Below are 21,412 nucleotides of genomic sequence, written 5' to 3'. Positions count from 1 at the left end.
TAAAAAAATAAAAAAAATGTATGTGTTTCATTTTAAGTTCCCTTCAAGCAAAGTCAACTTCGGTAGACAGCATAAACTGCATTATAGACTATATTGCCATTGTCAGAAAAACAGTGTGCTGTGCTGTGTTTTGGGAAGCTAAACAAAACTAATTTTTTCCTCCCACTCTCCCTCCCTTTTTTTTCTTGTTCTCTTCAGTTTTTAATAAGTGACCGTGACAGAGACCCTCAGTGTAACCTGCATTGCTCCAGGTCCCAGTCCAAACCACTCTGTGCCTCCGATGGCAGAACGTATGAGTCCATGTGTGACTACCAGCGAGCCAAGTGCCGGGAGTCAAGCCTGAGTGTGACACATCGTGGCCGGTGCAAAGGTAGGTGGATTTCAAACCCTTTTGGGGGGGGTGAATGGCAGTCCTGCCCACTGACAGACTACTTGCTTGAGTTTGTTACCATGCACTGAGAGTAAAAACTGATTGAAATAATGCATCAACGAGGGCATGGATATCTGAAACTGGGATGTAGGTGATGGGGGGTAAGAACTAGTGGAATAATCAATGAAAGAGGTCAAAGGATTCAGAGACACCAGAGAAGAAGGCCCCAAATGCGTGTCTGTGGAGTAAAATGAGCTGACTCGTGAAAATGCAAAATCAGATCCTCCAGGAGATTTTCCTTGCTACTGCACCAGAGAGAAACTGGGATACCTTTGGGCAATAGGAGTGTGGAGTGAGGAAGAACATGTACGCACATTAGATGATGTGCAAGCCTGAAAAAGGACCTTTTCACCATTTCTGTACTGAGCTAAATAAAAAGACAGAATGCATGCATGTTTTTGCGTGTCTTCTGCCATTACACCTTTACTTAGTGAGGATATTGTCTTTCTCTCAATTCAGCATTTCTTCTGCGTAGCATAGAGATAAAGCTGCAACTTTTTATTTTAGGAATGTTGGTGTCTTGTCACACAAATGGTTTACTTCTGCAGTGAAGTGAAAAATCGTCGAGTGCATTTTCTGAGAGCACAGTTGTCTCAGGGCAGATGGCACAGATGTTTTTAGCAATTGGTTAAAGTGACAGGAGAAACTCATTAGAATCCCTGTGGAAAGATAAATGGTTGAAAAAGGCTTACTTTTATGATTTTTCTTAGCACTGCTGGGTTCTTTTATGGCAGCTTCTCTCCTAAAGCAGAGTGGCTTAAATAAAGAGAAAAGAAAACCCCAATTCCACACTGAAACTGGCGCATGAACTGGCACCGTTCAGTCATTTAAAACATAAGATCTGTAATGTGGTACAGCTGTGTGCAAAAACTTCTGTTTCTGGAAATGACGAAAATGCTGATTGCAAAACTGTACAGTCTATCATGATTGCAAGGGCTCCCATCACAAGGGAAATAACTATATTTGTTCTCTTAAGAACAGGTGAAGTATACTTTTCCTTTTTGCACACTTAGATAACTGAAATGTTTAGCTGGCTGAAACTGCTTGTATTCTCCTTTCCCTTTTCCCATTACCCTGTTTCACTGCACAGCCACCTAATAACATGGTAATGTTTGATAATTGCAAGTCTTGCTTTTAGCCCACTGTCTAACATTTCAGAGAATCCCTGGGAAGTAGAAATAATCTTTTAACTATTATGTTTAACTTTGCTGGCGCTGCTATAGAAAAGTACTTTATTCTTCTAGTCATGGTGGGAGTATGGCCTCTGCTTGTGCGTAGAGATCATTGTTCTTGCAAATGCAGACAGCTGCAAAACAGGTGTGTCTAACTACAGGTCTGTATCTTGTATTCTCAATAAGGGAATAGCACCAGTAGTTCTTGAGCACATTCTACCACTGGCAGTGGAGCACTGTGTTCATGCTGAACAGCCTTCATTCCTCCTGCATGACAAAGGTATTCTACAGAGGAACTCCTGTAGAACTAGAAGGGATCCTGAAGGACATCCTGGTAGACACCATAATCAAGACTTTATTCTTGTGAAATTAGCAGTCTTAACTTGTGCCTCCTTGTCCAGGGAGGAAGTGGAAATCTGGTAAATAAAATAAGGAAAAGAAGTACATTTTCCTGGGCCCCAGATTACCTTAGGTTTCCAACTTCATATCCTGATAACTTGAACTGTGCTGTGCTAAAGCAAGCAGAATGGTTTCCATAGAGAGAACAGAACCTTTTGGAATCAGTTTCGCTTTCTTCTCTCTCAAGAAGCCTTTATAGATGAAATCTTGTCATTTCTTTGGGAACTGTAACTTTAAACAGTGAAATTCATCCAGTACTAAATTATCCTAACTCCTTCCCAACCCTTACAGACACACCAGTCCTGAAGGATTAAAAGTCAAGAGTAGCTTAAAATGATCAAACTGTGGCATCCATGACAAATGGAGCCTTGTTGATGAGATTTCAGAAAATCATTCCAGATGGCATAGCTATGTGTAAAATACACAGCAAAGCACATGTACCCAGATCTTTGATCAGCTGACCTGCTAAGATCTTATGTTAAATAACAAAATTCTACAGGAATGGTGGACAAATCTAGTTAAATGAGTCTTGGAAAGCTCTTGCGCAGTGGTTTTCTTAGGTATATTGAGTATCTGTGTCTTAAGCACCTAAGTTCAGTGTTAACTGGCAATTTATAGGAACTTATTTGCCCTGTTTAATTTAAAAAAAGTAGTTGGGCTGTATTCTGAAGCTTCCCTTTGGATTTATTGTGTTTGGTTTTGAAAAGTGATGGTAGAGAACTTGTTCTGCAATCAAAAGTCACTGTGTAGAATGAATCTGCAAGTTACTGATGGGAATTGTAACAAGTGTTCAGCCTGTATTCCTGGGACACTTTGGTGAATGCAGCTTTGGCTAGTGTGCTGGAAAGGGGGATCTTGTTGTGACTAGCAATGTGTTGCTTGAAAGGTCCTTTTTCCTCTATCTACTGTTCTCACTGGGAGGGAAAAATTTTCCTTCTTTTTTTCTGTCCATTTACTAGATTAGTGTATTATCTTTGAACTTTCTTATTCCTATTGAAGGGTAGAAAAAAACAAGTCTCTCTTTCTCAAAATCTGATATTTTCAATCCTTTTTCAAATTTTGGCATGTTTTTAGATCTGCTCTAAATAAGGTAGGGAGCAGCAGTGGTGTCTGGCTATCAAGGATGCAGCAAAGTATGCCAGCATGGAAGGAAACATGTTGGAGACTGCAGGACTTTAGAAATGAAATGGAAAACAGTGGGGAGTGTGGAGAATGATTGACATTGTGTGAGACAGATGAGCACGTTTTTGTAGTTGGCTCAGCTCCCATTTTTGCCTATTTCATGTAAGGACATGGATCATTGGCTGGAGAAAACGGATATGAATCTGCTGATTTTGTAATAGCTGGACTGTCTTGTGTCTGATGGGGGTCTGGCTTGTATGTGAGATGGTTACCTAATGCAACTATTAATAGTTCAATAGCTGTTTGGATCGATTTTTGCCCTTTGGGCTTTTGATAAAAACAAGTCTAAATAGCTAGATTTTTGTGGTTACATAGTATAGATTTGCTGCTAGCTTTCTGTAGATCCCGAAAGATGTTTTGCTTTGTATTATTAGGATACCTTTAGTCTTCATACCATGATGTTGTGTTGTATCAAAACTGCCTCTACCTGTTGAAGAGAGGATGCTGGAATTTTTGGGACTTATTCAGGAGTGCACTGTGTATACTATGAGGGACATGGTGGTCTTGTTTGAATAAAGTATTCATGGATAAGATCAGCCATGGTTACTAGCCAACTTCGTTGCAAAATCCAAAATTACGTGCACCTGTAGACTGTAGATTAGGCCCCAGATGTCAGAAACATCACATGTAGTTCAGTCTCCTGGTTGCCAGCTACCAGCCTGAGAATGAATTTTCTTTAAAAGGCAGCTTTTCTGAGCTGCAGTGAAACTGTCTTAAATTTGAAGGCATTTAAAATAAAATTTTTAAACAGCTTGGCTTTTTGAAAGATCATCCTGTTGTTTTTTTTTGTTTGTTTTTTGTTTTTTCTCCCCCACCTTACCTATGGAAGGGGAGAAGGTATTCTGTAGTCTGAGATGTAAAACTGGAATGCAGTAATGACATTCTGTTTTGTAACCTTAGTGTTTGATAATTCTGAGAACATTTTTAAGAAAAGAGAAGAAAAAGTACGTCTTATGTTTGGGGTGAGCCATTTGGCAGCTACTTTTTAATGCTTGGCACTTATGTAATATTTTATATTTTATATTTAATACAGCAAAAATAGCAAGGTGAAGTAATCCCACTGAAATCACATGTTGTTGCAAACATTATAAAAATACCAGCCTGTGGAGTGAAAAAGAGAAAGATTGACAGTCTTTTTTAAAAACAAATGGGTAAATGTTGATATTAAAGGCACTATTCTTACTGGAACTGATCTGTGAAACAACAGACAAAAAAGATAGCAGCATACACATACCTCTCCTGCCTGTGCAGTAGAGATGATTATTCCAAGTCAAGACTATAAAGAGGTCTGGCACGACCCTTGGAAATCAATGAAGGAGGATGGGAGAAATTATTAGTGCTGTGTGTTCATGAAGAGGAAAAATATTTGCCACCTTCCCTGTGCTTCTTCAGCAACAATTTCTGAAATGATGCCTCTTGAGCAAAAGGTTGAATTGTGAAAGAGGATGTTGCAACAGTGATGAGCTCTTAAACTCTGTTGTAGTGGTGATGTGCTACACAATGTGATCGACTGTGTGAAAGGAGAGTTTGCTCTGTAAAGACCTGTTAAAATTGGTAGAAAAGGTAGAGGCACTTCATGTTTATACCATCTTCTCCTTATGTTGAGGGCTTGGTTTTGTGTGCATTAGGAGAATTGAAAAGGGATTGGAGATGACAATCCTCTACCTGGACTCCTAGCATCTTCATGTTAGAAGGGTACCACGAAAGGTTTGTTCCTACCATCATAGTGAAGCATGCAGTTTCAGTTATGTAGGTACTGCTGTGCATGAGGGTTAAGTGCACAAGCACTGATGTGGATGCTATGTGGAAGTGCTTTACATTTCTTTTTTGTAATAATGTCCTATGTCATGCCAAGCAAGATTAGTCTTCTGGGCTTGAACCTGAAATCTGCAGGTGATGGTTAAATATTCCAGTTAATAGCATTTCCAGTGCTTCTTCTCCAGGAGAAGTAACTAGCACGTAACTTGCAAACCTGTCCTCCAGTGGAGTTGTGCAAACAGAGTCTGGCTGTCTGGTCACTTTTGCATCCAAAATTTGATGCCTTCATGTTAATATCAAGACTAACTTAACCAGCAAACAAACAAAATAAAGCCTACTACTGCTTCTCAAAATTCAGTGTAAATTTAAGACAGTCTTTACACTGTAATAATCTTAGTCTTTTTTGAGTTCATCTTGGGTCTACCTGAGATCAAAGGCCCACTTGCTGAGGGCGTTGTGCAAACCACTGGCAAACAAGTTACAGTGTAAACATGGGAGTTACATAGGGTCAGTGGGGATACAAGGTCATAGGAAGGTGGGTTGTTGGTCAATGGCAGAACTGATGCAGGCCTTCTTGCTTTGTAACCCAGCGCTTAAGCTACAGATATCTGTGCTGAATATTTTGCTGCAAATATTGATTTATTTTTTTTTTTTCTTTTCCCCCAAACAGAAAGGGGCTGATTTCCATAATTTCATAAGACTTTTTAAATACTTACTGGGGAGTGTGTTAATATGATGCGTTTAAAATGAAATTGCATAGACAATATTAGCAAACCTGAATCTTAGTCTCTTGAGTCATCAGTTGTATGAAGTTCTCATCTTGAACACTTTTTTTACACTTAAAATCTTTCAGTCTGTGGATTTCTGTGAAAAGAAAGGAAGTGCTGATCCCTGTCAATCCCATAGAAACAGATGCTTGCTGTTTTCCTCCTTTACAGTCTGAACAGCAGTACTGTTAAACATTGTGCTTTTGAATATAAACACAGAGTCAATCTATATCTCTATGGGACAGAACTCTCTTTTTTGACCCATCAGTCAGTCTTATCTGGGCCTACATTCTGTAAAGGTGCACTAGAGCTGGAAGGGTTTAAGGTCATGCTACATGCAGCCATCAGCTGAAATAAGTGCAGAACTGAATTTTTAACCCCTTCAAGCTCAGTCCACAGAGTCACATTTTTTCTTGCTGGCAGAGTAGCCGGTATGAGGTGGTATGCATTCTTAGCTATAAGCTATGGGACTAGAGGTAGAAGATGGGTTTCAGTAAACCACAGGCAGTGACACATCTACTTTGTCTGGATGACATGAAGGTGAAAGCTTAGCTGGTTAACTGGTTATTTAGGCATCTAACTGGGAGAATTGCTGAGAGAATCTTTGCTGGGGCCATCCCTGCTTTCACATTGTTCACGTCTCAGCTTAAATTATTTGGCTTATGCTCAGTTACAGGCTGTTAACAGTTGAACAAACACAACTTCCTCCAGAAGGACCTTTCACTGTGTAAATATTATGCATGGAAGAAGCCTCTAATGTAGATGACCGTAATGCTGCTACCAAGAGGAATTAGGCAGCTCTTCATTAATTGTTTCAAAGTTTGATGTAGATTTGTATTTAGGAGTCATCACTGCTAACTCCACAGCTGCTTTTTTTAATGTGCAGATAATGGTTGTTAATGTCTCTTTTTTTTTTTTTTCTTTTCCCCTTCCTCTCAGTTGTATTGTGCATCTGGTAGCTATGAAGAATCCAAATGGCTATTTGCAATCTAAGTGGGGTTTGCTTCTCTTTTTGTAGATGCTGGCCAAAGCAAGTGTCGATTAGAGAGAGCTCAAGCACTGGAACAGGCAAAGAAACCCCAGGAAGCAGTCTTCATCCCAGAATGCAATGAGGATGGGTCATTCACGCAGGTAAAGTTTTTATTGCCTTCCTTCAGGCAGGCTCTTAGTGACTGCAAGGGATTTACTGTTAAGATATGAGCCAAGTGAGGATGGCAATGTGGGTACACAGCCTGATTACTAAGGTGAAAGTGCTGAAAGCTGAGGACTTTAACCAGTAGGAAACTTTGATTCAGTCACTGTATCTTAAGACACATGTATATGTGATGTCATCTACCTCCATTGTAACACAGAAGCAAATCAACTAAGCTGGAAGTTGCTGGGAAGACCAAGTTTTCTCATAAAATGAGCTGGAAAGTGCATTTTAGCTCAGATAGTACAGGGTGAACCAAGCTCACTCTGCTTTTACCTGTGCTTCATCTATCTCAGCATAAGAGTGGTCTACCGAGCCTCTTCTCTCTGTATGGCACTTGTTGACTTCTTATTTTTTGCCCTATTGTGGCTTGAGGATCTAGAAAGGAAGTGATGAGAATTGTTTAGGGTTTCTGATTCTTAAGTGGTTACTTGCTGAAAACTAGGTGGTGTGCTGGGTTAGTAGATTGTTTCATAACGTTGCTTCTCTTGAGAAAGTTATCCTGAGCATGGCTAGCAGGAGAGGCTCATTGTTTGTTGGCCTTTAATATCTATGCAAAATCAGTAGTCAATAGTGATCACTGAAAATCTTTCACAAATAATTCAACTGGGAGAGGTCCTGCAGGCTCCCAAAGAAGTTGGAATAGTTGTGGCGAAAGCAAAGCGCTCTTGAAGGAAATTTGGAGAGGAAGAGTGGTCTGCTAATCATAAAACGGTTTGGGTTGGAAGGGATCTGAAGGATCACTGGGACACCTTTCGCTTTGATGAGGCTGCTCAAAGCCCCTTTGATCAGGTTGCTCAAAGCCCCATCCAACCTCGCCTTGAACGCTTCCAGTGATGGGACGCTGCCAATGCAGGGTAGAAATGTGCATCATTATTTGGTTCTGTTACCACTGGCATTTTGAGTAGTGTTCTAGTGCTGACTGAACTGGATGTTAAAAATGGTTCATGTGCTGTTCCCTGGCAGATAGGAAATGTAAGATGTTTGCTCACCGTGGCAGATCTCAAAAACCCAAATTCTGCATCCTTGGTGGGTTTGTGAGCTTGGGTAAATCACACAACATTTTGTCATAGCTTCCCTATGTCTAGCACTGTTCTAGATATCTCGTGTCTGAAAAATCTGAGGATTTGGTAGTTGTTGTTTGCAAAGTCTTTGGAGGGTTTAAAAAAAATCCAAAATAAAATCAATATTGGCTTCAAAAAGATGAGAAGCTCAGAAAGCTTTGGGGCTGGTTCAAACACTTTGCAATGCCTGGGGAAAAAGGAGAGGAAAGATTTTTTTGTGATAACCCATGAAAAGTCTGTATTCCCTCTTAGCCTTACCCTCCCATTATCCGTTGCGTGGGAGTGTTCTTGTTTTGTTGTTGGGTTGTTCTTTTTTTTCATGGTGAAGTGGGGAAAGTTTTATCCATCTTGCCAACTCTGCATACTTCTTTGGAGCAGCATCATATTGATGTGCAGCATGGAACATCTTAGGAAGCTGGGAGTAAGAGATATGGCCGCGGTTTCTTAAAATCTGACTGCAGTCTTAACCAGTTGTTGAAGTTGGATTTTGTGCAGAGTTGCTCCGGTTATGTTGGCACTGGAATGGAATACTTATAAAAACCTAGCATAGCAGCCAACTGATTGTTGCGTGTTGAACTTCATAGTTCAAGAAGAAAGGAGTAAGGAAAGCTGACTTGTCAGTGTTTGTCAGCTGTCCATCAGCCTCTTGGAGATTAAAGTAGGTAGGAGATGCAAGTAATTCTTAATAAGCTAGAATGAGGGCAAAGTTGATAAAGCTTTATTTTAGACAGGCTTAGCTGGTAGATGGGTGCTGGCATCTGGACTGTGGAGCAGTTACTGGGTCTCTTTTCTGCACATTCCCTGGCCAGTGTGGTTGCCAGTGTTCTCAGTAGAGCAGCAGCATGAAACTGCTTAGAAAAAAATGTGTATTCTGATCTGATGACCAAGTGATGTTTCACATTCTTCCTTTATTTAGTTCTATCTGCTGTGAACATGAAAATTCTTTTGTTTTACCTGGCATGTGGAGGAAAGCCCATGATCCTTTTGCAATTGGCGTTAACTGAAATTCATATCATTCCTTGGATCTTAACGCCCTGTGTTCCACATACCTCAGGAGCAAGCTTCATCGGTCGTATTGCAACATTTAAGGTTGTTGTCCCTGCTGAAGATGTGAATGAAAAACAATGGCTGAGGAAACTAACTGGTTTCAATCTGCATTTGAGCCAAACATTTTAGCTTCTGGTTCAAATTAATTTAACTTGATTTTAAAAGCATGATTAAAAAGTAGAATTTTGGTAAACAGCATAAACGCTTTTGCTTCCAGCTGCTCACAAATAGATCTGGTATGTTGGAGGTTGCTTGGACACTGCATCTCTTTAGCAGAAAATTGGCACCCCCAGGTTCTGCTCTGCAGAAGAGCTGTGTAGGCTGGTTCTTCAAGTGCCTGGGGCTTTGTAGAAGTCAGATCTGTGATGTTATTAGTTTATTCTGGTTCAATACCCTCTGAGTAGCTCCATCCAAACTCCAGAATCTCATCTGGGAAGCTTACAACAGAGTAGCATCTCTCAGTGATGTTTTAGGAGAAATATCCGCTAAGATCTTCAGCTTTGGATCCCTGTCCCAGTAAGAATCTAACCAGTTACACGCATTTCAGGGTATACCCTGTACTTGGAGTTGCTTTGGGAAGATTTTTCAGCAATTTCATCCCTGTCATGTAACTTTTATTGCAGACATATTTAAGGTGAAAGAAGAGTTTTGATGAGAGGGATAAAATATGCGTGTCTGTACATAGAATATCAGATGTCTTGCTTGTTACAGCACTTGCAGATCTTAAGCTGAGCCTCTTCCTTGTAGATATATACATAACATGTAGATGTTCAGGCCAACATTGCTGTCCTTGCCATCAGACTTCAAACTATCTGTTTTGTTTCATTATTGAATTTCATGAGACAGAAGCAGCACAGGTTTGGAAACTGCTTTTGGTAGTGCTAACAGTATGTTCACAGAATCTACTTGATCTTTACCAGATTGAGCTGTTGACTTTGTTTCATCATCATCCTCTTGATTAGAAACCAAACTGCTATCATATGTTGCACTATGAGTGAATGCAGAAAACAGTGCTCAGTGAGGCTTTTTGAGGCAGCTCATGTCTACACTTTCTAGCTCCTTGAATTTCAAGCAGAACAAAGCTGATTGAGTTTGGGGGATGGATCTACCACACTTTGGATGAATCTGTAGGCTCAGGAACCAGGGCATAGCTGTTCTGGTGTTCTGCCCCCTGCAATGTGTGCTGCATAGCGAGCAGCTGGCAAGGGGACCTTGCTTGTCTTAGTTCCTCCTGCTCTCCTGCAGATGAACTGGCTCAAAGACCAAACGGTTGGTTGTAGTAACAGTGATAGAAGGGAGGAGGGCAAAGACTTTGCTTAGATTTATGTTTAAACACTTTGAAGGTGTCCTGTGTGTCTTACGTGCGCTCCTATAGACTCCTTTCACAGCCTGCAAAATCTATACTGAAAAGAAATATTGCCACCACTTGTATTGATGGATGTCCGATTTTCCTAGTCAGAGCTGCATATAATGAATTTTGTGTACTGCAAGAAGGGGAGCAGCCACCTGTTAATTCCTTATTTTTCATAATTGTACCTGTGCACCATGTCCATTGCTTCCCTTATTCTAGGAGTCCGTGTATTGCCAAGACTTATCAAGCCTCTCTTTTAGTACTGCTTGTACATCTAAAAATGTAATGTGGATGTTCAGTGTGGAAGAGGTGGTGGCATTGAAGGCACAATAGAAATGACTGTATAAAGGGGTAGACCAGGTGAATTACTCTGGAAAGTGCAGTAAGGCTATTTCTCCATGTTCCAGTCACTGTGTGAGGTATATTACTTATATAACAAAAGCTCTCAGTGATTAATCAATAGTAATATAAGCAGGCAGATAAAATTTGAGTTGTTCAGAACATAAGGATGCTTGTTTGATAGGAGTAATTTGATTAATTGTACAGAACTGAGGTCATGTACTGTTGTGCAGAATTGGACGTGGCTAAAACCAGTTTCAGTTCCCAAGACTGGCTCTCTCCTTTTTGTTGTTATGCTGTGTTTTGCATAAATGCCATTCTCTTTCCATGCGGCACTTAACCTGCTGTGATCTGTTCTTCATAAACAACAGGCTCTATTGGGTAATCTGCGCACTTTCTTTTGCTGCCTAGTGCCATTGGGCTTGTTGCCATGGGTTGAGAGAGACTTGCATTCTTCATAGTTTTCCCCCAAGCTAGTTTTTTTTTTTTTTTTAGAAAAGGTTGCTGAGCTTTTAAACAGAATCTGTTTCAGACAAATGAACATGAATAATCTTAACCTTACTCTGAGGATATAGTCTTGTGTGGCTTTTTGTGATGTCTTGCTGTTTTGCCACCTCCTTCCACTGTTTAGCTTTGTTTTTTTCCTTTCAAGTCTGCCTGTGAGCGGCTGAGATATATATATTTATGGCATTTCTTCAAGGAAGAACCAGTCTAGAGAGTAAAGGAAAAGGTTTTTAAAACATGAGTGGAAACCTTATGGAAAGTGACAGTATAAGATCATTCATCCTTAATATTAAGAGTCACTTTTCGCTTCTGAAAGGATTAATGTGACTAGCTGGGGATTGCTCTCCTGCTTAAAGTGATATCTGTGCAGAGTGTGTCTGCTGGCAGTACTCTTGAACATGGCTGACGTGCTTTTGTCACAGATCACTTTTCCCTAATTATATTAAAAGTGAAATTGCTGTGAAACAAATGTTTCCTGAACCGTGCATAGATGTGAGAGAAGGTGCTGCAGAAAGCTTTGGTGGGAATATGGGAATGTGTCTGGACAATGTCATTTGGGAAGAGTTAATGTGAGTAGGGAACAGAAAAAGTGATGAGAACAGTTTAAGGGACTGAAATCCCAAAGAAGCTCAAACTTAAGTTGTAGGCTGGTTGCTCCCTAAAGCTGTCAGTAAAAGAAAGGCAGGCTTCTGACAGTAGTCAGCTGACAGCCTGGAAGAAAGAAGGACACAGTCCAGGTCTAAGCAATCCTGCGAGATATTTAAACCAGAGCAGAGGTGGGGAAAGGAGAAATAACCAGCCCCTTGATTCACCTTTCTCAAAAGGCTGAGAAGGGAGGATGTGGCTTGCTTGTTAAGGAGTTGAAGACTGCTTGGGAGTCTGATTCTGGCATTGCTGCTGAGGTGCAGAAGAAACCCAAACAGTGGTGGCTTTTTCCCTCAGGAATTAAGAGGCGGAGATGTCTGCAGTGACCGTGTTTTGATGCTTTCATATTGTAATGAACGTGATGAAGGCAGGTGTTCATTCATGCTGCCAGTGGCTAGAGTGGTAGCTGCTGTTTAATTTCACACATTGTGATGGCACAGGGGAATGAGGAGCTGCTGCCACACTCTTAATGGGCAAGAGAGCGATTTTTGTTAGGCTTATATCTCGAGCTTTTCGTTGTTTGGTTGAGGCACAGCTAAGGTGGCATATCTCTCACCCCAGCAGTATGAAAAGGGTGTTGTCTTGTATATTCAGGGATGCAGATGCTCACAGGGCTTTAAATGCAGTTCAATTTTTATTTTTTATTTATTTATTTTTACTTATTTATTTATTTTGAAAGCATAGCTGTTAGTGGGGAATCTGGAAGACCTCTGATTTTCAGATTTTATTTCTCTGGCTCCCTCTTATGTAACTTTAAATGTTTAGCTGTTGGACAGGTGTACGGCAGCTGAAGATGTCTAGCTGTCAGTAACTAGCCTTTCCTGCAGCACTGAGCATTCTGGAGCTTGGTTAGTTATTTTGTTTGTAGAAATGATGTCTTTTTTTATGTGTCACAGCATAGTCAGCTTTAGAAGATTAATAAGAGGGGAAAAAAAAAGAGGAGTAAACTCACTTTTGGTATAACCCAGATGAGAAACTCATAGCCAAAGATTAGATTTGTGCAGTAAACCTGTGTCATTTCTACTCTTCTGACTGAAACTTTAAGAAGTATTTAAAAAATCTTGTTACTGTAGGAGTAAGATTAGATTGAGGATGAACTTCAAGTAGAAAATTTTAATGTGAAACACAACTCTAGCCTAAGATCATTGGAAACTCATTGAAAAAAATGAAAAATAAAACAAAACACAATTGAATCTCAAAGGTTCCTTGCTGTTAGGAACTCTGGAACAATTAATGCTTTACAATGTCTTATTTGTCTACGACAATGCTTAGGAAGGTGCTGGATCAGCTTATTGCCTTTCCATTTTTCAAAGTTACAGCACTGCTGTGTAATTGATGAAGACTATTCCAGTTTTTGTTGTTTGCTTTCACAGCCTTTAAGCTATAAACTCTCTAGTCTGTAGGCCAATATTCTTATAACATCTTAATGTGCTGAGACCTTTCCAGGTATCATTATGAAAGGCAACATCTCTTCATGAAGACATTTAGGAAAGCCAACTGAGGTAAATTTTTGAGGTTTATGGAGTATGTTTTTCATAGTTGTCTGTCTTTAGTAATGAAAAGACACAGGCTGAGTTTTCATTGCTTCTTCTGACCATTGTAGGGAAGTCATTGTGTGCTATAGTAAAATACATGGTTGGTGTGAAAGTGCTGTCAGTTTGAGATTTTTTTTTTTTATTTTTTATTCTTTTTTCTTGTGGAAAGGTGCTATCTGATGCCAGTACAGAGAGGACCAGGTTTCATTTTAGTTATTCACAACATTTCTTTTGCCTGTATTACTGTAATATCCTTGAATTGCATAAATGATTGGTACGCAATAGGTAACTTTCCAGTGGAGTAAGGTGCATAACATACTCTCAGTTGCAGTATCTGTCTTATATCTGTCAGTACACCTTTTGGACTTCTCTACCATCAATCTGTTATTTTCTGAAGGTTTGACTAAAGGACTTTCAATTCACTTGAATTAAAAAAAAAAATGCTAGCTATATTAGGAGTTTTAGAACAAATGATGCTCTCACATTCTCATGTTAAAAAGAAAAATAGAAATCAAAGAAGAGAAAGAGACATTTTAATAGAAATTAAAAAACCCAACAATGTTCATTGTACCTTTGTTTGAAAACACCTGAGTTGGGATGTCCAGTTCTGAAAAACTGATGCAAAATGCAGACACTTCTATAGTATAAAGTGTAATGATCTTGCTCTTTTTTACTATTAGGTCTCAGATGTAAAGCCAACATCTCGTGCTGTTGGGAATGCAATGATGTGCATAAGATCAGCAAAGATAAACATTAAACATGGAAATCCAAGCATTTCTATTCTGTGTATATTAAATATATTCATAATGCTTTTGAATAATTTGCGTTATTTTGTTTTATTTTTGAGAGAATAAAAAAGAAAGTGTGCAGATAGCAGCAAGAGTGAATTTAGTAATGTGGGTACATGAGAGTATTGTTGATTTTGGCTGCTAAATGTGAATTTGCTTGAGGCAAAATGATTGCTTTGTGCTTTAGTAAAATCCAAGATAAACACGTGGTACTGTGGCATAATTGCTCTTAGATCATGTTTTATGTGATACTCAAAGCCTCTTAAAAAGACCATCGTTAAGTCTCTGAACAAACTCCGCTACCTTAGGGAATCAGAGCCAGCTGTCAGCAAGAGGGGGAATAACTGCTCTAGTTCTGAAGGATCCCTAATGAAGGGAATGGTGCAAATACCTTATCGCTCTTCTGTTCTCTGGGGAGTACTGAAAAGGGAAATCAACTTCAGTGAACTTCCTTGGAGAAGGCAGAGAATGGACAGAATTCAGCTTAAAAACAAAATTAAAAGGTTTCTGAAGTGATTCAATTTCAAGGCTTTATCAGAACTCTATGATAGAGCCATCTCTAGGGCTTATATTAGTGTAAGAACTGCTCTACCATTCTAGGATGCTGATATTACTGATGCACAGACTTGGCCACAACTGAAAGTGCGTTTGCTAGGAAGCATTTTGAAAACTGATAGTATTTACACAGATGCCTGTATGATGATCGTTTACTTTTGTCTGAAGAGAAATTTCAAATGGCATCCTCAATTTTATCTAAATGCAGATTCACTGTGTGAAAGGTGAGGCAAAAGATGTAATGAGATTTATTTAGCTGGATGAAATTACAGCGCCACAGGACTAATATCTGCACAGACATCACTAAGACTGCACCTTAGACCAGGATTTCTTTTCTCACATACGAACAAGACATTCTGGTGTCCTTCCACAGTTATGGAAAGAGCTAGGGAATTCTAAATGTTAAGTTCAGATGCAGAGGTTTAAACGTGAGGTAGCTGAATCTTGTGCTGTGCACCTTTTGGCTCATGCATCCGTCATCAAATGTTCTGAAATTCTTGTCAATAGTCAAAGCTCCTGCTGCTTGAGTTGACATAGTAACAAGAGTGAGCTCAAATCTGTCTGGAGAAAGTTTGTTAATATATTAAGTGAAATGTTGTGTTTTTCTAGCTGTGTTTACTGAACAAAATGCTCTCCCAACTCCCACAGAGCACTGCTCTCATGCAGTGGCTGTGGAAGTGGGCTGAGGTGGCCTTTTCTCATTCCAGCTGGGATGCAATGGGACTCCAAGGAGAGATTATTTAATAATGAATAGTAAACAACATTTAGCAAAGGGTGGGATGAGCTGAGGCATGATTGCTGCGTACCCAAAGTGAAGTGTTCTCAGCTGAGTTTCTGTAACTTCTGTTACCTCCTGAATTGCAGCTAAAGGAGTAGGAAAAATAGCCCTTCTTTGGAGAGGGAGGTGGGAGGAGAAAGTCTTGGTCAAAAAAAAATAAATGTGTCCACCAAACAATACTCTTCTTTGTGACTTCCTTGCTCTGAAGTATCTCCTTGTGATGCTTCAGGGCTGGGACTTCCTCTGAAATGTGATTTGTAATAGCAGTGGTGGGTGAGAGAGTGAGAAATGAAATGCCTGCTCTTTGCTTTATCAAACAGGTGCAGTGCCATACCTACACTGGATACTGCTGGTGTGTGACACCTGATGGCAAGCCTATTAGTGGCTCTTCTGTACAGAACAAAACTCCTGTATGTTCAGGTACTGTGGGAGTGGCTTCAACAAATACCTTTTTGATAACTAAAGGGGCATGGGGTGGGCATGTCCTGTTCAGAGTGCTTAATCTTTTCAGGTGACTCAGCCAGTTTACCCCATTTATAACTACAATTGTTGCTTGTATCTCCCTGTTTGCTTGCTGGCTTTTGGAACCCTCAAGGAAGCTTGGGCTGTGGCATTTCTACCTGGCACCAAAGGTACTTAGCACTCTTGAAAGGCTCACTGAGAAAAGTCTCCAAGGTAACAGAGTGGAAGCAAGGCTTGTGGTTGCTGAGGCACAAGCTGCAGTATTACTATGTACACCAAAAACAGAAGTCCCCATGGCAGATGGGATAACTCCTATTCCATAATCTGTACTTAAAAGAAATGGCTCTCAGATTGCACTGAATTGGGTTATGGAGTCATGTTGCCTTCAGAGGTTGGCAGAAATGCACTCAGACTTCACAAATCATCATTTTCTGTACTTAAAGCAAACTAAAGTTTTGTTTCTCCCCACAATTCAGTACAGCAACCCACAGCTCAAATGGAGTGGGGCTGGAGGAGGGCTTCGGATTTTCATATGCCCAAATTCCTGGTTTAGATTTTAGCTTTATGGGCTGTGAGCAGAGCTGCAGTGCCATTGCAAATACTAGGCACAGGGAGAGATGTGAAGCTGGTTTCTGCAGTTTGGAAGAATTCAGAAATGACGCTAGAATGATGACCCATTGCCCCACAAAAGAAAAGAAAGTAGGCATAGGCTTGTCTAACATGTTAAGTAATCCCATGTAGGAACTGTTGCCTTTGGCTTCATGCTGGACAGTTTGCACCTCGCAGCTTTTTGATGCATTTCTGCTCTCACGTCTTGCAGAATTTGCCCATTAGGTGGGAGGATGGTAGCAGTCAAACCTTTCTTTTTAATCCTCCTCACCTTTTTCAGCATCTTCTTGATTGTAGGATGTGTTGTGGTGATAAGCAAACATAGTGACTTGCATGAGTTGTTGAGTGTGGAGATTGCTTGACCCACTGGACCACAGATATGTAGCTTGAGGGGATGTTTGGTGTTTCACATGTACATGGAAAGAAAGTAAGATCTATACAGAAATTTGGCTTTTGTCTGCCATTCCAGATCTGGCAGAGCACGTTTTAGAATATGTTTTATTCATCTGTTCACTTATTCTTGAGCTGTTTATAAAATTGCATTACTAGTAATCTAGAGTCACTGTGTTTCATAGGACACTGTAAGTTAGTCTATGGCTACTAGTATTGTGTAACTGATTTCTTCTTGTAATTTGACAGTAGACCTGTGGTAAACTGGTCTGCAAGTTCAAGTGCCTAGGCAATAAAGTTTAGGGCTTGTCTTGACTGGACTCTCAGTGCTGTCAAATCTACCTCCTTGAAACTAACTTTAGATCTATGTTTCCTGAAGGGATAGTAGTCACTGGAACTGTTTGCTAATGGTGCATGGAAGAATCAGTTTCCTAAAACTGTTTGACAAAAAAAGAAATGCTTGCTGTGGATTTTTACACTTTTGTAATAGATAAGAAAGCCTTAATTATCTGCTCAAGTTTTAGTGAAAAATTCACAATGAAGCACAAAAACTGTAGAAACAAGTGCAGAATCATATATATTATGTGAAATTTTAATTGTATATTTAGCTATACAGGATGTGTCCTATTCAAGTACCTGCTGTACCTTATCTAATGTCTCTTTTCAAATGCCTGTGGATGTTCAAAGCTTAGTTGAAATCAGTTTTCTGGAAATTGTCCCTCTTAATCCCTTTCCTTTAGAACACTGCCCCTTGCATCCCCTGCATGCTCTCCCCACCTGTTTGTGATTTATTCTTCTTGATGTTTGCAAACCAAAGAAGTGACTCTTATTGATCTTTCCTTCTTGTCCTTGGATTTATTCCAGGTTTCTTACTAGTGCATTGCTGTGTTAAACTCTTTCAAATCACTGGATCCAAATACTAAAGATCTCTTGTTTACCCACATCCTAATTTCACAACGTTAATGCATAAAACTTCCTTATGCTGTCCCAGTTGGTTGAAGCCACAGGATCTCTCAATTGTAAACCAAGCCGTTGGCAAGTAAAACAGATGATTTTTAGATTGAGAAATTGACTGTTTTCAGGTAATATGACATGTTCTGTGTGATTCTTCAGTATCTAAAAATGTTTTTTTTTTTCCGCTTTAGGTTCTGTAACTGATAAACCATCAAGCCAGGGTAACTCAGGGAGGAAAGGTGAGTGGAGTCCTGTGCTTCAGCAAGTTGTTTTGTAATAGCAAATAGTTCCCCAGCCAAGTCTGTTGAGATAACTTAGAACCTGGGTTTCAAAACAGCTCTATATGTAGGAGGCTTACATGCTTTTAGACCTCCCCCTACAGTAGGAGAAATAAGATGACAGTCTGTTTATGCATTACTCGATGGATGAAAAACTGTTTACTCTTCTCTGTATTTGTCAGCTGAGAAATGGTAAATGAAAGCAGAGCTTCCCAAAGAGACAGCAATATGGGATAGCGTTTGTTTGTTTGCCTTGATGTTGGCTGTAAGTGTTTCTCAGTAAAATCCCTAGAGATTAGGGATACACTTGCAGTCATGACTGTGACCTTATATGTACTGTAAAGGTGTATGGGTTGGTTGTGGTTGTTTTTTTTTGTTTTTGTTTTTTTTAACAGATCTGCATAAAACCTTCTGGCCTTATTGGAGCAGAGCTACATTAAAACTCATCTGCTCTTGTAAACCTTACTCTTTTGTGTATTAAGAAGTGGCCATCCTTCCTTTCACTGCTTTCTTTACTCCTTACTTCTTCTGGCAGGGCGCTGGATTTGTCACTGTTCTTCTCATTTGTGTACTAGTAGGCCTTCCCTGTGTCCTCTGATTTATGTCCACTGATATAGTCACGGGATGAATGGCTACTAGAGCATACATTGATGAGCAGTCAAGTTTGTCTTTAGGTGTCCTACATGCTGTTTTTCAATCCATTTTCTCCTTAACCCCCCTGCTCATAGTCAACTTTTTAGCTTCCCCTTACAGTAGAAAAACTGTGTTGAGTGCAATCTCCCTCCTATGGCGAGAATAAAGACAGTTTTGTGGGAGTAGTTCCTGTTTAGATATATGAAGCAGGGTTGTTACTGCTAACTCTAAATCAATTACTCCTAAGACTTAAACGTGCAGGAAAATGCCTACCTGGGTGCCTAATTTTAATTTGAAAAACATTTCTGTTCTGGGACTGTTATCACTTAACAGGAATTGTTATGCTCAGAGCAATGACGCATTTTGAATATATCTGCTCTCCAGTCTATTTGTTGTTTATGGGAGCTCAGGAAAAGGTAAGGAAAAGAAAGAGGCAAAAAAACCTGTTAATTTAAGACTGAAGGCTAAAGACTGAAGGCTTCTTACTTCAGATAAAGATGTAAACCTGTAATTATCTATTAAACCTCACGGCCTGTGTAACTGCCACCTGAACATATTGTTATCATTCTATTAATACAACTATTGTTAGTCTGGCCTGAAGTACAAGGAAATCAAGTAGCTCTTGCATTATTTTAGAGTGGGAGTTGTTTGTAGGCTTTCTACCTGAGTAGTCCTGGTTTGCTCATTTAGAATTAGAAGCAGCTGACATAGAAATTCATAAGAAACAGAAGCAAAGGGAAAAACATCTGAACTTTTTGGCTGGAATGTACAGAAGAACTATAAATGGAAGGAATTAATCTAAAATTTGTAACATAAATTGACTGTTCTGCGTGCTGCCTGTGGCATCCTATTTCGGGAATGTAAAGCATGATCACGTGGATGGAGAAATATCCTATGCAGTCAGTAGCTGTCAAGAAAATGAAAACATTTCCCTTTGGGCCAGCGTGCTTCAAGCAATCATGTAAACTTTACATCCTCTCCAGTTTTGAATGTATTCATCTGTTGGAAGCCTCCATATAAGCCTTTCTCCTCCATATTAGAAAAAATCCTTGTGAGCGATTATTACACAGTCTGTATAGATCTTCTGAAATTGAGAAAGCCTTCAGAAGCTGAAATAATTTGGTTTAAAATTTGAGGGAGTTTGCATTACTCTTTTGACTAGTGAAAAATGCCTACTCTAAAAATGAATTTGACTTTTTCATCAGCATTTCTTGACTGATGTTGTCATGATCCAAAATGGGATTTGTGGTAAGGAAACCTGAAACAGGCAGCCTGGCTTCCCTGAAGCATATTGTTCATTGGAGGTCTGGCTTCTTTAAAGGCTGGTGGCTAGCCAACATGGCTATAACCATTCATACTAGCTGAGTATTCAGAGTCTTTCTGTGAAAACTTCCCTTTGCAAGAATACAAAAAAGGCAGAATGAGGAGGAGTCTGGCAGAAACTGGATCAGTGATAATATCTGTATTGTAGAGGCACATTTTAGAAACTTCTGCATCCGTTTAGGCCGCTCTCTTTTGAATTAGCTTTTGGAATTTCCTCACTGCATGGAAGACTTCTCTCTACACCTCCAGTTCAGGGTTTCTGGATCAAAACTGTCACAGAATGGGCTCTCAGGAGGAAAAGGAATAGCTAAGACTCTCAGAGGTGATTTCCTTTGTCCTATTCATGCAGGAATGTAAAATATGGAGCTAATAAACTTTGTATAATGTTGGTGCCTTTCAAGGCTTTGGGGCAAAATAGTTATATTTTATATAGTTATATATTAATTGTCACCTCATAGCCTAAGCATATCTATCGGTACTGCCTGGGAAACAGTACAGGTGGATATGCTTAGGCTATTACGTGACAAATGAAAGGGAGGACTTTACAAGTGTGTTAGCTGTCATGTAGGAGAAAGAAAATAATGTTGGAAGGAGGTGGCTATCATAATACGTCTCTTTCTCCAAGTGCGTTGGCCTAGTTTCTAGAGGTCAGTAGGTATGATGGAGGCATGAGATGATGTAAAGTAATATGTCCTTCCTGTTTGCAGGGTGTTTCACTGCTGATAAAATGAAATGGCTTTATGGTCATTGGCTTGACATGTAGTTCCAGAAGTGGCTCTTGGGAACTTTCTTCAGAGAATCACAGAATGGCCAGGGTTGGAAGGGACCTTAAGGATCATGGATCTCCAACCCCCCTGCCACATGCAGGGCCACCAACCTCCCCATTTAATACTAGACCACTATAATAATAATAATACTAGACCCAGGGCCCCATCCATTCTGAGAGAACACGCAACAGTGCTGGAAAAACATCTGCTGTATTTTTAAATCTCATGCTCTAGTTGTCCATGTTTTCCTTGCTGCTTTTTCTGTATGATGTAGTACCAGTTATCCATGCAATTTGCCCTGTTAGGTAATTTAAATCAAATCAAGCTGGCACCAAACTTAAAACTTTAAAATAGCCAGTATTGATTTGTTTCATGTCTGTGAAATGCTCTGTTGTTGGAAGGCAGAGAAGAGCTGGGCGTGGGGAAGTGGTGACGTGTTCTTATATGGTAGCATGGAAGCCCGGGCTCTCCGGGGCTTGCAATTCAGACA

At 39.9% G+C, this 21,412-nt stretch overlaps 1 protein-coding gene across 1 annotated transcript in view; it reads left to right on the top strand.

Moving 5' to 3' along the window:
* SMOC1 (SPARC related modular calcium binding 1) overlaps positions 1–21,412 on the top strand; it is a 142,043-nt gene that overhangs the window by 58,128 nt on the left and 62,503 nt on the right. The window contains exons 3-6 of the mRNA XM_031553635.1: positions 199–370; positions 6,727–6,839; positions 15,827–15,926; positions 18,113–18,160. Of these exons, the coding sequence (XP_031409495.1) occupies positions 199–370; positions 6,727–6,839; positions 15,827–15,926; positions 18,113–18,160 (433 nt within the window). The remainder of the gene's footprint in view (positions 1–198; positions 371–6,726; positions 6,840–15,826; positions 15,927–18,112; positions 18,161–21,412) is intronic.

Source organism: Meleagris gallopavo, chromosome 5, assembly GCF_000146605.3.
Source record: "Meleagris gallopavo isolate NT-WF06-2002-E0010 breed Aviagen turkey brand Nicholas breeding stock chromosome 5, Turkey_5.1, whole genome shotgun sequence".
Lineage (NCBI taxonomy): Eukaryota > Metazoa > Chordata > Aves > Galliformes > Phasianidae > Meleagris > Meleagris gallopavo.
The sequence above is the reverse complement of the archived record's forward strand: the minus strand, read 5'-3'. Positions and strand labels throughout refer to the sequence as shown.